Source organism: Callorhinus ursinus, unplaced genomic scaffold (genome assembly GCF_003265705.2).
Source record: "Callorhinus ursinus isolate GAN/ISIS: 27379988/994484 unplaced genomic scaffold, GSC_fseal_2.0 scaffold20, whole genome shotgun sequence".
Classification (NCBI taxonomy): Eukaryota; Metazoa; Chordata; class Mammalia; order Carnivora; family Otariidae; genus Callorhinus; species Callorhinus ursinus.
The window spans coordinates 17,623,060-17,638,810 of NW_027397082.1; the positions used below are offsets into that span (position 1 = coordinate 17,623,060).

The 15,751-nt window shown below is 43.6% G+C and overlaps 1 protein-coding gene across 6 annotated transcripts in view; it reads right to left on the reverse strand.

The window, feature by feature from the left end:
• CNNM2 (cyclin and CBS domain divalent metal cation transport mediator 2) overlaps nucleotides 1-12,489 on the reverse strand; it is a 148,831-nt gene extending 136,342 nt beyond the window's left edge. For 4 of the 6 annotated variants that reach the window (XR_012381672.1, XR_012381671.1, XM_073904248.1 and 1 more), the window contains exon 1: nucleotides 8,003-12,489. Coding sequence is in view for 4 of the 6 variants with exons in the window: in XM_073904248.1 (XP_073760349.1) it covers nucleotides 8,003-9,623 (1,621 nt within the window). In the remaining 2 variants the exon portion in view is untranslated. The remainder of the gene's footprint in view (nucleotides 1-8,002) is intronic. The other 2 variants (XM_025881133.2, XM_025881132.2) reach the window with 2 other exon arrangements.
• Between the last annotated feature and the right edge of the window lie 3,262 nt (nucleotides 12,490-15,751).

The window sequence follows — 15,751 nt, forward strand, 5'->3', positions numbered from 1 at the left end:
TATGGCATTTTTCTTTCTCTGACTTATTTCACTCAGCATTATACCCTCTAAATCCATCCATGTTGTTGCAAATGGCAAGAGTTCATCCTTTTTATGGCTGAGTAATATTCCATTACACACACATACACACACACCTCCCCCCACCACCACCACACACACCCCAGCTCTTCTTTATCCATTGACCTATCAATAGCCACGTGGGCTTCTTCCATAATTTGGCTATTAAGTAATGCTTAAATAATCCTATAATAAACATACAGTGTTTACATCTTTTCAAATTAGTGTTTTCATTTTCTTTGCGTAAATACCCAGTAGTGGAATTAGTGGATCATATGGTATTTTTTTTTTTTAAAGATTTTATTTATTTGACAGACACACAGGGAGAGAGGGGACACAAGCAGGGGGAGTGGGAGAGGGAGAAGCAGGCTTCCCACTGATCAGGGAGCCCGATGTGGGGCTTGATCCCAGGACCCTGGGAACAAGACCTGAGCCAAAGGCAGACGCTTAACGACTGAGCCACCCAGGCGCCCTGGTATTTCTATTTTAAATTTTTGAAGACCCTCCATACTCTCTTCCACAGTGGCTGCCCCAATTTACATTCCCACCAACAGTGCACACGGGTTCATTCTCACCAACATTTGTTATTTCTTGTCTTTTTGATACTAGCCAGAATGATTTTTTTAATTCAGGATTCTTACTCTAAGAAGGGTAGAACATGTAACTGATTGTTCTGTTTTCCTTCAAAATATGTATGCATGTGGCCATCTTGTCAACTAACAGCAACTGTTAGAAAAGTAACAGAGGCTAGAACTCAATCACAATAAAAGAAAAAACCTGGAATAACTAGCCACTTTCAAGCTTCTCCCATCCATAACAACTATGAACACACATGGCTCAAGGTGTTTCTTGACTAGCAATACCTAGTCCAAAGAAAGATCAAGAACGATGAGGAGCCTATAGCATCATCATGATAAAAATAATGGTTAACTGAGCACTAAGTGCCAGGTACTACTAGAAGCATTTTTACATTCATTACCACATTAATTCTTACTAAGTACCCTAGGAGTCAGAAAACATCCCATTTTACTATGGAAAAAAAATGAGGCTTAAAGAGAGTAAGTTACTTGTCCAAAGTAGATCTAGGAAAAGCACATTTTTCTTAACCTTTGCATTAGCGAGTAGTATCTTCCCCACAGGATATAAATTCAAAGACAGAAGTATCCCCACCTAGGTCTGATAGCAAGGGGGTGGTGGTTAAGTATGAAGAAATGAGAATCTCACCATCATTACAGCCGTACTTATAGTGAGTGGTAGCACTAATGTAAAATGGGGGGGAGTCGGCACCCCCATTATCTCCATCAACCCCTAAGCCAACCTAATAAACATATCACCTACAGTGGGTGCTTGTTATTCGTCCCTTAGCTCCCCCTGCCAAAGGTTGTTACCCCTAAATTCCTTCTGTGTAAACATTCCAGACTTGCCAGTGTATGTGATGTTGAAAGAATGCTTCTTAGTGTCTCTTTCTTTTTTTAAGATTTTATTTGGGGGGGGGCACCTGGGTAAGTGCAGTCGGTTGAGCCTTTGATTCTTGGTTTCAGCTCAGGTTGTGGTCTTGGGGGTGGTGGGATCCAGCCCTGAGATGGGCTCCGCACTCAGTGTGGAGTCTGCTTGGGATTCTCTCTCCCTAGCCCTCTGCCCTGCCCCCTCGCTCTCTTTCTCTCTCTAAAATAAATAAATCTCAAAAAAGGGCGCCTGGGTGGCTCAGTTGGTTAGGCAACTGCCTTCAGCTCAGGTCATGATCCTGGAGTCCCAGGATCGAGTCCCACATCGGGCTTCCTGCTCAGCGGGGAGTCTGCTTCTCCCTCTGACCCTCTTCCCTCTCGTGCTTTCTATCTCTCATTCTCTCTCTCTCTCTCAAATAAATAAATAAAATCTTTAAAAGAAAAAAAAAGATTAGGCAGCCCTTTCTGCCCCCCACAGGTCCTGTCCCCATGTTTTAATAAAACCACCTAAAAAAACCAACAACAAAAAGATTTTAATTTTTTTTAAGTAATCTCTACACCTAAGGTGGGTTAAAACTCACAACCCCAAGATCTAGAGTCACACGCTCTACCGACTGAGCTAGCCAGGTGCACCTAATGTCTCTCTTTTTCGATGTTGGTAGGATTGGGGATTTCTGATTTGTGTCCTGGGAAAAAGCAGGTTTAAAGAGAATACTAAAATAAATTGTATTCAAGCCTAGTCATCTATTTCCATGTATTTAGTTTAATAAACATTCTTTATATTCCAAGCAAAGCTTACAAGAATTGAAGTTTACTACCAGTTAAATATATGTGTTTAGAACATAAGGCCCCTTAGAAAGAAAGATACTACTTTATACAGAACTAAAGTAAATATCTAATTGGAGTCCAGAGATTTGTTTTCTTAAAGTCTAAGTATTGAAGAACAAATAAAACCATAAATATTATGTTGGTTCAGTCTATTTTGTGGGTTTTCCTGGTTAATGATATTTTAAATTGTGTTTAGATTTGCTAGTAATTAAAATTAACTGGTCCCTCCCAGTAGTTTGGAATGTTTCAAAATTTAAATAATTCTGGGCTCTTTGTGGGGAGAGGGTGGTAGTGTGTAATCCCCAAAAAAACCAAGAGAAAAGCTGAACAAGGTCCTTCCCTGTTTCATCCAAACCATAGCAAGTCAGAGCCAGTATTCAACTATGGTGTCTCCTGACCTAAAAAGCTATGCTCAAGCTTCCATGGTCCTATTATCACAAACAATCTCCCAAATCAGGCACGATTCTCAGTAAGAATTTAACTTATATTATTTAAAAAAAAAAAGGACACTTAGGACAGATAGATGCATGAATGGGGCACATACTTCAAATGCTTTGATGAATATTTAAATGGAAAATTTACAGACCTATACTGTGAATAAAAATTTAAAAAGCCAAAGAAGTTTCGCCCTAAACTCCCAAGTCCAATCTTAATTACTCTCATAGAAGACACAATCAAAAGAAAACACATCATTCATGGATATCCAAAACAAGTTAACTCAAATGAAAGGCCTAATATTTAACTACTAAGGATTCAACCAATCTCAAGACCCATTTCCTAAAATACCCACCTAGTCTGACCTCAGCAGAGTAAAAAACTCAGCCAAAGCAATAAGCTAAAATAAAATGAGCTCACACATTCAGATTTATTTTCTGTGTAACAAAATGCCTGTCAACAATGGCTTGAATCCGGGATGTCAAAAATACTGACATCAAAATCACAGGGCCAAAACTAATGGCAAACCTGAATATTTGCTTTTTCAATGACAAAGATACCTTTAACTCTGACCACAGTAACTTTAACTTGGGACCAGAAGGCCTGCTTGATGGAATGGAAAGAACTCCAGTCTAGAAACAGGGACATGGATTCTAGCCTTGTCGATACTACTAACTAGGTGGGTAGCCCTAAGCAAGTCACTTATAAGACTTTCCTTCTCAGAGTTTACTTTCCTTATTTACAAGGATGACTAGACCAACGTTTTCTAAACTCACCTAACTGTAGGGTAACTGTTAAAAATATGTGTCCCGAGGCTCCTTCCCTAGATTCTGCTTCAGGACACCTCTGCATGAGGCCTAGGACCTTATTCTTAATAAGTGATCCAAGTGGTTCTTATCATCCGGTAAATTTTGCAAACACTGGAGATGATCCTCAAGCTGCCTTCCTTCCACCTCTGATTCTACACTAGCTGGATATTTCATAGTGATGATCTAAAAACATATGAAATTATAATAGTTTAACACTGTTACTGTACAAAGTTACTAAACATAAAAGATCATAGAAGCAAATATATCCACCCATCCATCCCTGCCATCATTCATGCCTTCAAACACCAATAAAAACATCCTTCCAGATTCTAGGCAAGTGGAACACTTTGGTGAGGAAAAAAGTTTTCAACATTAAACTCATCACATTGATATGGAAAGACTTGTGTTATAGGAAGAAAGAATTGCATAACTAGTGTTTTAAGTGAAAACACTTAAACAGTGTTTAAGTTAAAACATTCTTCCCTTAAGAAACATTATCTGGTGATCCTACCTGTTCCTGGTTAAGGAAAAGCTAGAAAATAGCCTGGCTAAGTCCCTAGCAGCTATAAAACTGCATGCTCTGCAATACTGGAATGCAATTGTTACAAAGGGAAAAGAAAAAAAAAAAACAAAACAATAATAACTAGTTACTAATTCTTCAAATTCAACCCCAGTAGAGTCAACTGGGTGGCCAAGAGTCCACAATGTTTTACAAGGAAGGTTTTGTCAGGTCAATGGAGAACCTCTGGTGTCCTTTCTGCATACAAAGGCAGCAACCTTCAATTTAGCTTTCCTTCCTCTCCACAATTTTCCTTCAAGACAGTTTTTCTAGAAGTCTCATAATCTTCTCCTAGGGTTTACTTTTATCCTCTTATTTAGATTTATAAGTAACTACAAAAGTAACTAAAGAAAAAGAGAACGACTGCAGAGAGCACAGAGGGGCACAGCTGTAAAGGATGCTCATTAGCAATCAATTACTATATAGGCGGCAACAAAAATGCAAATAAAATCAAGATTAAAACACAAAACTGAATTTGAGTCATCCTTGCAGCAGGACAGATGAAAAACAAGAGTGAAGCATTATTGCATGCTTTAGCTATCAGAAAAACAGTTGTAGAATATTTCATTAAAGCAGCACACTAGTACATTATAACGTTAGCATAAAACATTTTCACCAAAATGAAACTTGATGCTTGGTATGGAAATAGAATTCTTTAGATTTAGGATCACACGGGCCAAGAAACGGATTTGTTTTAATGGCAAAAGTGGGGAAACCAACTGGGTTAAGCCATCTATATGTTTAAATACATTTCTGTGACTGTTGCCCAACTAGCTCTGAAGCAATGCTTTGACAAAAGACCAAACTTCACACTCAAACCAGAAATGTAAGACCAGAATCAAGGGGACCAGCGTAACGGTTAAGCCTAGAGTAGTTAAGAGCTCCAGTTTGGTTGTCACACGGACCTGAGTTAAAACCCATATCAACAAATTACTGTGTGACCTTGAACAAATCATGTAACCTGAGCCTCAATTTCCTCACTTGTAAAATGGAGAAAAGGCTTCGCTCGGCCACTATGAGATTTAAACAAGGGAATTCGTGTAAAACATTCAGCCCTGTGCCTGGCACAGTCAATAAATAATAAGGTAACTGTAAAATGAGTATAATGACTGTCTTCCAACCTCAAGGAAAGCTGATTTTCCAAGTAGCCAGGCAAAAAGTTCTAATCAGTAGAAAGAAGACATTCACACATACTTATATAAAGGTAGCTTTTCATTTCTTTCCACATTGCAAACCTTTCCCCTCAGTGGTAAAGTGTAACTCACACTGATGATGTACGGCTCTATACAGAAAAGACTTCAAGGCAGACATTCTTAGTTGGGAAGGGCAATTTTCAATGAGATCTGGACTAATGGTCTAACAGTCTGAGGGAGTTACAATTGGTATTATTAGGAGAAGGAAGGAAAGAGAGGAAGAAAAAGCCTTCACACCATCCCACACACCATTATTCAATAGAGGAAAAAACAATAAAGGTTGACTGTTCACAGTATTTCAAAGTGAATTAGAAAATAAAACAGTATCTGGTAAAATATTTTAAGTCACAGGGAAGAAAGAACTAACACGGCTGTTAGTAAGGTTAAAGTGACCAAACTCATTAAAAAAAATCAAGAAGGGGAAGGTGAAAAATCAATGGTTCTTACAGTTTAAGTAACAAACACCCACTCTACCCTTTTAAGATCATGACTGAAATTTCCCATTTGCAACCTACTGTCTTTGCCTGCTCTTCCAAACATGCCACTAACTTGAGTGTACCTTTAACTTGTACTATCTCCTTAACCAAACATTATTTGGTTAAGGACAAAAATAAAGTCCTGCGCATTATTATTTTTCAAAAATTCATGGGAAAATATTAGTAACTCAGTTATCTAAAGGTACTGTGAGAGGTAACATTGGGGAGAAAAAGTTCCTCCTGAAAATAAACCACAAAAAATACATAGGAATATTGTTCAAGGACAACCAAAAACAAGTTTCAAAATGATGCAAATTTTGAAATTCTGAGGTAGGGGCAAGATTAATGAGTTGTAAGGTAAAGAGCTAAATTCTCCAAGAAAAAAAGATAGAAGTGAAGAAAAGGCTTCATTCAGCAGGCAGGACACACTAGTGTTTCAATCCATCAGGAGATAGGCAAAAATTCTGAATAAAAAAATCATGGAATAAATTATCTGACTCAATGTTGCAAAACCTAGCAACAGAAAGAAAGTATTTCGGAGGCATTTTCAAGCGCTGCAAGGTATCTTTCTGTACTAGAGATGTTACTGCAAAATGAAAGAAGAGATTGGTCAGATGCTCTAATTAACAGCTTAGCAGTGAAAGGATAATGACACCCACCAAAAGAAGCACTGTCACTTAGATAATGGACATTTTCTTTTTACTGTTTAAGAATCCAGAAGAATCTCCTTCTGCTTTTAAATGCAAATTACCAATCTCTGAAGCACATTCTGCTCTATTCCTTTATCTGAAAATTACTGCAATGTGATCCCGTTCCAGAGAGGACACCATTCAGCCAGGAGAATGGAATTAGGGCAAACACACGCTCTATGGCGATGTTCAGATCACCACGTCCAGTGAGCTGTCAACACTTACACACAGCCTTTTTTGGTGGAGAGACCACTCTGAGTGCTCAAAATTCTATTTGAAGAAGGAAAACTTAGTTTTGAGGACTAGCAAGTCATTGAAGGTTACATACACATTTTAATACCTGCACTAGCACCACAGCAATTAAACAGCTCAGCAGCTCTTGATTTTCAAATGGCAACATGCTATTTACTGGAAACTTTTTTAAAGACAGAATTTCAGTAATAATTGCATAAGTTGCTATTTGCCTGTTCATTACATGGTAAAACAAACAAAAAATACCACCATGCAAGAAAGGTGAGCACATCAGACTCTGCACCTCTCTTCCCTGCTAAAACTGCCCAGAACAGTGAGCACTGACTTGGTTTTTTAAAAACTTCAACTTAATATACCAAGTGATCAAGGTCAAAAAGAACACTTATAAACCAGAAAAAAACTCAAGAAATAAATAAACCACAATAGAGGGTGTCATCCCACTGTTAAATGTTCAAGATTTCTGCCAAAACCACACGTGGTTTGGGAAATTTTATTTGTTAAGTAAAGATAAACAAATAGTGAAGAAAGCTAGACAAGATAGCCTCATAAAAGGTTAACTCACCCCTAGTCTTTCTAAGTCATACATTAATAACTAACTTTACTTTTTAAAAAAAAAAAAACATCTTTTCTAGCTAAGGCAAGTCACCTCCGGATGAGTGAACCTTTTTGGTGATACTTGGCTTAACCCATCCCCTATCCTCAAAGGCAAACCTCACTCTGCCCCACAGGTGGCCTGACAACCAGGAAGAGAGCTACTGAAAATGCACTTCCAATCTCTGAAATGTCAGTGAATGTTTAAGGAGGAGGAAAAGGATTTTCTAAATCCCAAATCTATAGTTTTTCTAAACCTATTTAAATGTTTTCCAAACGCCGGAGATGAGTACATCTCAGCCAGATATCACAGCATGGCATTAGCTGGCCCCTCTTTGCAACCACCCACTCAGAACTGGGGCAATGAATGCAGCAGACCCCTCAAGACCAGAGTTGCCAGCAGTATCATGCACAGAAAATAGAACGCCTGCTTTTTGAAATGCGAAAAAGCCAATGACGTTAGCTTTGTGCTTTTAAAAAAAACCTAGAAGCTCTTACTAGTTCAATCCATCCCCAAATCCACGCCACCCTTTCAACTTTGCAATTGAGAGAGAGGAGAAATTCCGGTCAACTCGCCTTGGGGGGTTGGTCTGAGGGTAGAGGGCTCAAGTAGGGAGGAGGATGGAGAGAGAAAAAGCAAGCCAATGAAAGATACCAAAATTTCCCACCTTTCTTAAATTCTTCCAGCATAGCGTCCAACTTGGTGTCATTGAAAACAAAGTGCAAGGGGTGGTTATAAAATTTAGTGATGGTTTTCAGGGGAGTACAGTCATCTGGATCCACGAAGGCCAAGTCTTTGACAAAGAGGAGGTCCACGATGTTGGAGCGCTCCCCCTCAAATACTGGAATACGGGTGTAGCCGCTCTCCATGATCTCCGACATGGTGTTGAAGTCCAGAATGGCTTCGCCGGTGATCATGAAGCAGTCCCGGAGCGGAGTCATCACGTCCTCCACTGTCTTGGTGCGGAGCTCCAGCGCCCCTTGGATGATGTTCAGCTCCTCCTTAACGAGGTCGTTGTAGGGGTCGGTGACCCGGAGCATCTCCAGCAGTTTTTCCCGGTTATAGACAGTGCCTATCTCCTGGCCCAGGACGCAGTCCAGCAGCTTGCTAACCGGGTAAGAAGCGGGGAAGGTCATCATCATGAAAAACTTGGTGAGGAAGATGGTGTTGGCCCCTACAGCCAGGCCGTGCCGGGAGCAGATGGCCTGGGGCACGATTTCCCCGAAGATGACGATGCCGATGGTGGAGACCACCACCGCCACGAGGCCTGAGCCGGCGATGTCGTCGAGCAGGATGGTGAGCGTGGTGTTGACCAGCACGTTGCCCAGCAGCAGCGAGCACAGCAGGTAGTTTCCCTGCCTGCGCACGGGCTCGATGCGCTTGGCATAATTCTTCTCCTTCTCCGTGCCGCAGTTCTGCACGATGCGCAGCTCCATCGGGTCCAGGGCCATCAGCCCCAGGTTGAGGCCGCTGAACATGCCCGACAGGCACAGAAGCAGCGAAATGAAGATCACCTGCAGCCAGAAGGGCAGCAGGAACTTCTTCTCCTCGCCCACAATCATCTTGGTGTCCTCGCCGTCGTGATAAATCCAGGTGGTCTCGGCCCACGGGGGCGGCGGGAGCCCGGCCACCCCGGAGCCGCCCTTGCCCCCGACGGCGCCACCCGCGGACCCCGGGCCGCCGGCGCCCAGGGCTGGTGTGGAGAGCGATGTGCACAGGTAATAGGACTTGCTCTTCTCCATCTTGCGCAGCGGTTTGATCTCGATCTCAATGATGCCCGATGTACGGCGGTTGAGAATGATGTGGGGCAAGATGATGATATCTGAGGTGCGGATGCCGCAGCGCTGGGGGCCGCTGTCCGGCTCTGGCGGCGCGGGGCCCCCTAGCCCGCGCTCGCCCGGGCTGTGGCGCCGTCGCTCATGCTCCGTGAAGGCGATGCGGGACCACGTCTCGTTGTTGATGTTCTGCCCGTACACCCGCAGCTTGACCCGGGTCCGCTCGCTCACCCGCAGCGCCCCCCCTTCCATGAACGACACGTCGTTCGTGTCCTCCAGCCGCAACCCGATGATCACCGTCTCCTCGTTCTCGCCCGCTGCTGCGCAGCCGCCCGCGCCGCAGCAGCAGCTCAGCAATAGCAGCGGCAGCAGCCGGCCCGCCGCTGCCTGCAGGACCCCCCGGCCGCGGGCGCTGAGGCTGCGGCGCGCCGCCATCTTCCAAGTGGGCAGTGCGGCGGCTGCCTGCCCGCCCGCCATCTTTACTTCGGGTTCACAAGCGCCACAGCCAATCATAGGGTGGCTGCTCCAGCTGCGGCTTCATCCTTCCCACCCGGCGGCGCGAGCGCAGGCACCGGCCCCTGAGCTAGATTGCGGCGGAGCGTCCGCACACACCGTTCAGCAGTCCGGCCCCCTGACTGACACTGACTCGGCCTCGGCTAGCTGAGGAACCTGGAGACTCGCGGGAGGGGAAAAAGGGAGGGGGACACGCCAGCCGCTCCCGCGAGAGGCAGGCGGACCAGCCAATCACGCGCAAGGGCCCGCCCTCCCAGCCAGGGGGCTGGAATGGGGGCGTGGTCATGAGCGGAGCCGCGGACCAATAGCAAGGTAGGTGGGTGGGGCGATGAAGGCCACCGTCCCCCTCAGCACGCCAAGTTTCCAACTGAAAGGCGCGTGACTCTTGTGTATGTGCGAGAGGAGGAGGTGTGGCCAGCTGGGGCCCGAGAGCCAGTCACAGATGAGAGCTGTACGAAAGGGGGCGGGGCCTCCAGTCCAGCTACCAATGAAAAGAGGCCTTCTGTGGGTATGGCGCTCCCTGAGGGGCTTTGATAGTAGATTCCCGCACCTGGGTAGGCAGCGTTGGGCTAAACTCCTGTGGCGCTGGGCGGTTTTACGCCGTATCGTATTGCCGGCTCCCGCAGGGTTCAATGTTCGTGAGGAGAGGGCCGCCCTAGGAGTCCGAGAAGCCGACTAGGGAGGTCTTAAGATGCACATTTGCCTGAAAAGCCGGGACACCGGCTGCGCCGCCCACCTCTACTTGTCCGCGCCGCTCTGCCCGAGATAAGCGGCGGCTCAGTAGCCCCAGCACCTATTGACCGGTTTCTTCTGGAGACTCACTTCTCCCTATGGGATGCTCTCACTCTGCAGCTTGTGGTCACATAGCGCCACCTGCCGGCCACGTGGGCACCCTGCAATGCTTTTCAGGTCTGCAAACCCCAAAAGCTGTGCCAGAGGTGGTAAGGTTATAGTGAAGCAGTTTCCCCACCTTACAAGTCAAGAACCCCCTCACTATACCGCAAAGCTATAGTAATCAAAACAATATGGTATTGGCATTAAAAAGGCACATAGGTCAATGGGATTGGAGTAGAGAGCCCAGAAATAAACCCACACATAAATGGTTAATTAATTTTAGGACAAATGAGCCATGAGTATACAATGGGGAAAGGACAGTCTCTTCAATGAATGGTATTGGGAAAACGGGACATCTACATACAAATGAATGAAATTAAGCCACTATCCTACACCATACATAAAAATTAATTCAAAATGGGTTAAAGACTTTAATGTAAGATCTGAAACCATGGAATTCTGAGAAGAAAAGGTGGCAAGCTCTTTGACATTGGTTTTAGTGATTTTTAAAAAATTTTTGGATCTGACTCCAAAGGCAAGGTAAACAAAAGCAAAAATAAATAAATGGGACTATAACAAACTAAAAAGCTTTGGCACGGTGAAGGAAACCAAAAAAACAAAAAGGCATCCTACTCAACGGAAGATTTTTGCAAATCACATATCTGATAAGGCTTTAGTATCCAAAACATAAAGAACTCACGCAACTCAACAACAACAAAAACCAGCCCAATTAAAAAATGGGCAGATGATCTGAATAGACCTTTTTTCCCAAAGAAGATGGCCAACAGGCACATGAAAAGATGTTCAACATCACTAATCATCAGAGGAATGCAAATCAAAACCACAATGAAAATATCACCTCACACCTGTTACAATGGCTATTACCAAAAAGACAAGAAATAACAAGTGTTAGAGAGGGTGTGGAGGAAAGAACCCTCCTACACTGTTAGTGGGAATCAACTTGGTGCCGACACCACGGAAAACAATATAAGGATTCCTCAAAAAAATCAAAAATATAATTACCACATGACCCAACTATTCCTTTTCTGGGTATTTAGCCAAAGAATACAAAAACGTTAATTTGAAAAGATATGCGCACCCCTATACTCATAAAAGCATTATTTACAATAGCCAAGATATGGAAATACAATGGAATAGTACTGGGTCATAAAAAAAAGAAAGCAATCTTGCCATTTGTGACAATATAGATAGAGTTGAGGGTATTATACTAAGTGAAATAAGTCACAGGACAAAGAAAGATACAGTACGATTTCACTTATATGTGGAATCTAAAAAACAAAATGAACAAAACAAAAACAAACTCATACATACAGAGAACATACTGATGGTTACCAGGGGCAGGAGGGGTTAGGGTTGGGTAAAATGGGTTGTATGGTGCTGATGGTAACTACATTTATGGTGGTGATCACTTTGTACACTCCACAAATATCAAATTTAACATTGTATACCTGAAACTTATATAATGTTATATACCAATTTTACCCCAATAATTTAAAAAGAAGGGGCACCTGCATGGCTCAGTTGGCTAAGCATCCAACTCTTGATTTCGGCTCAGGTCATAATCTCAGGGTCATGAGATGGGGCCCCAAGTTGGGGCTCTGTGCTGGGCGTGGAGTCAGCTTGAGATTTTCTCTCTCCCTCTTCCTCTGTGCCACCTCCCCCTCGCTTGCACTCTTGCTCTGTCTTTAAAAAGAATAATAAGGGGCGCCTGGGTGGCTCAGTTGTTAAGCATCTGCCTTCCATTCAGGTCATGATCCCGGGGTCCTGGGATGGAGCCTGCATCAGGCCCCCTCCTCCATGGGAAGCCTGCTTCTCCCTCTCCCACTCCCCCTGCTTGTGTTCCCTCTCTCGCTGTGTCTCTGTCAAATAAATAAATAAAATCTTTAAAATAATAATAATAAATAAAATAATTTAAAAAGAAGATTTCTCCCATAGTCTTGCTGAAAGTATATATCCCTGGGCCCCATTCCATGTTTACTGAAGGGACAGGACCCAGGAATCTGTATCTCTAACAGGCAGCCAGGCAAGTTTGGGAAATGGCAGGGGGCAGACATCCTAAGAGACCCATAAAGGCTCCTTCTTCTTTTTAAAAAGATTTTATTTATTTATTTATTTATTTATTTATTTATTTATTTATTTATTTATTTATTTATTTAAATATTTGAGAGAGAGCAGGGGGAGGAGCAGAGGGAGAGGGACAAGGAGACTCTGCGCTAAGCACGGAGTCCCAAGCTGGGCTCGATCTCACAATTCTGAGATCACGACCTGAGCCGAAATCAAGCTCCTACACTCCACCAGCTGACCCACCGTGGCCCCACCGTGGCGCCTGCCCAAGGCTTACTAATCACACTGACCAAACCCTGCTAGGTCCATGGGTTGCTCAGGAGAAAAAGATCCTGAGGGTGCCTGGCTGGCTCAGTTGATAGAGCATGTGACTCTTGATCTCGGGGTTGTGAGTTCGAGCCCCACATTGGGCCCAGAGATTACTTAATAAAAAATTTAAAAGAAAACTTATATTTTGGGTGTTTCATTTGCAACAAGAAGACCAATCTGGCAGTTACTTTGCTACAGTGCCTCCTCCAGACACAGTGGTTTGGGAGTCCTGGGGAGCTGGGTCTTCAGGGTTTTTTCCTCCTGAATTTTAATTGCTTTTTTTTTTTCTTTATTCTGCAAGCATATTTTCTTCCCTTTTTGTAAACAGGTCAGACGTTTCTGATTAATTTCTGGTAGGGATAATAGCAATGGCCTCCTAACGGTTCCCTCCTCTTCCACACCTGCCTCTTTCCCTTCTCAGCCTAGCAGCCAGAGTGGTCTTGTTAAGTCAAATCCTGTTGCTCCTTTGTTTGAAATCCTCATCCAGCTTCCCATTTCACCACAGTAAAAGCCACAGTCCCTACAATAGCCCACAAGGCTCGTAAGGGTGTGCTGCCTCCCCTTATTTCTCTGACCCCATCACCTGCTGCTTCAGCCAGTTTCTCCTAGCCGTTTCTCATTCACTTCAGGGATGCTCCCTTGAGAAGCCTGTGCACTTGCTATTTGTTTCCTGGCCCTGGGACTCTCTTACCCCAGATGTCAGGGTACCCTGTCAGTCCCCCTCCAAGACTGCCCAAAGGCCACCTTTTTTTTTAAAGATTTATTTATTTATTTGAGAGAGAGAGCACGAGTGGGAGAGGCAGAGGGAGAGGGAGAGAAAATCTGAAGCAGACTCCACACTGAGCATGGAGCCTGACGTGGGGCTCATCTTGGGGCTTGATCTCACAACCCTGAGATCACCACCTGAGCCAAAACCAAGAGTCGGACTCTCAACTGACTATGCCACCCAGGCACCCCAAAGGCCACCTTTTTTTAAACTCACAAACATTGCCCACTCCATCCCTACTTTATTGTCCTTAATTTTGTTTATTCTCTGTCTCCTTCCACCAGAGCTTGAACTTCGTGAGGACAAGGATTTTGTCAGTTTTGTTCACTGCTGTATCACCAGGGCCTAGAACAACAGTAGATGTTGAAAAGAAAGTTCGTAGAATGTTAAAGAAATGAAAGAATTTTTATTCTGATTATTTTCAACTCATGTCCCTGACTCTATTTTCTAGGCCATCAGTTTCTGGCAATCCTTCTCCTACCCCCAATTCTCTTACTGCTATATTTGAAAAAGTAAGTTCAGATGAAAAAAACCCAATCCACAAACTTGGCATGCATTTATAAAAATAGCATTATCAAAGTTTAGAAGCAAAAAAAGTTGAGATTTTTAGGGATATCTGACAAAGGTTAAAGATGGATACGGTCCTTCTAAGTCAGCTGATTGAAAATGAAACTGTTTTAACTTCTTAAAAAGTGCAAGTTCAAGCGTGTTTAAGGGAGCTAAGAGGGAAGACCATTAAAGACTCACAAATGTTGAATGTACACTTTCGAAGTAAGTGTGGAGAAGGGGTGCGGGGGAGAGCGAGCCAAACAGACAGATATTTCCTGTGCATTGCAGGGAAAGCTGGAATGGTCAGGAAAGTGTGGCATTCAGCAGTTTAGAAACAAGTTAGAAATTCAGGACTTCATAGCAAAAAATGTAAGGAAGGACCCACTGGGACAACTTACAATATAAAATTAACCAAGCTCAGGGGCACCTGGGTGGCGTAGTCAGTTAAGCATCTGACTCTTGATTTCAGCTCAGGTCATGATCTCAGGGAGATCAAGCCTCAAGTCGGGCTCACGTGCTGGGCATGGAGCCTGCTTGGGATTCCCTCTCTCCCTCTCTCTCTGCCCCCCTCCCACCCAAACAATAAAAATTAATAAATTAAATAAAAATAAAATTAAAAACAAACCAAATTCACACTGGGATCACTAAGTGATGCTTATCCTGAATGGTGCTGGGGGGCGGGGGGGGGTGTCATATTCTTCATGTAGACCCAGGATACAGAGCAATCTAGATACCTAAGCCACATAAACTCTCCTCAGAAAGAAGAATCTTCCTTCAAGTTTGGAGGCTTGTTAGCTCAAAGAGTCACCCTCTCTTTAGTGAGGAGCTGCTGGTGCAGGCTTTTCGTGACTTCCAGGGGCTTCCCAGTCCGTCCATCTGTGTGAATGGAGGACAAGGGCAACACTTGCTTCTAGGGATCTCTTTTTAAATCTGGAGGAAAACAAATACAATAAAATTTTGAATTCTGACAATATTTCACCTCCAAAAAGGGCTACAAAAGGCCTGAGATGGCTAAGTGGGTGCCGCAGGTGTCTAATCCTAGGTAGGTCCTGACTTTGACCTTAAGCAAGTCATTCAGGTAAAGCCAAAACTTCCTAGCAAACACCTTCACTACCTAACTCTCTCTTGCCAGAATCCTTCACTGGCTGCTAAAGGGGAGGAGCGACTCTTCCACTTTTTCAGCTGCAAAGGATCAACTCCCATGTATGTGGATTCCAGGATTTGGGAAATCACTCCATCTAGACCTAAAAGTCGTTTTGAGTTTGATTGTCTTACAGATTGCAAGTGAAACACCAAATAGCTCTCTATGCATTTTGTTTTTCAACATAAAGATCTAACTTGATAGAGAAGCTTTTTCTTTGCCCCTAGAAAATTGCCTGGTTTTAGAAAATATTCAAAATTTGGGCGCCTGTGTGGCTCAGATGGTTAAGCGTCTGCCTTCGGCTCAGGTCATGATCCCAGAGTCCTGGGATCGAGTGCCGCATTGGGCTCCCTGCTCCTTGGGAGCCTGCTTCTCCCTCTGCCTCTCTCTCTCTCTCATGAATAAATAAATAAAATCCTAAAAAAAAAAAAGAAAGAAAGAAAA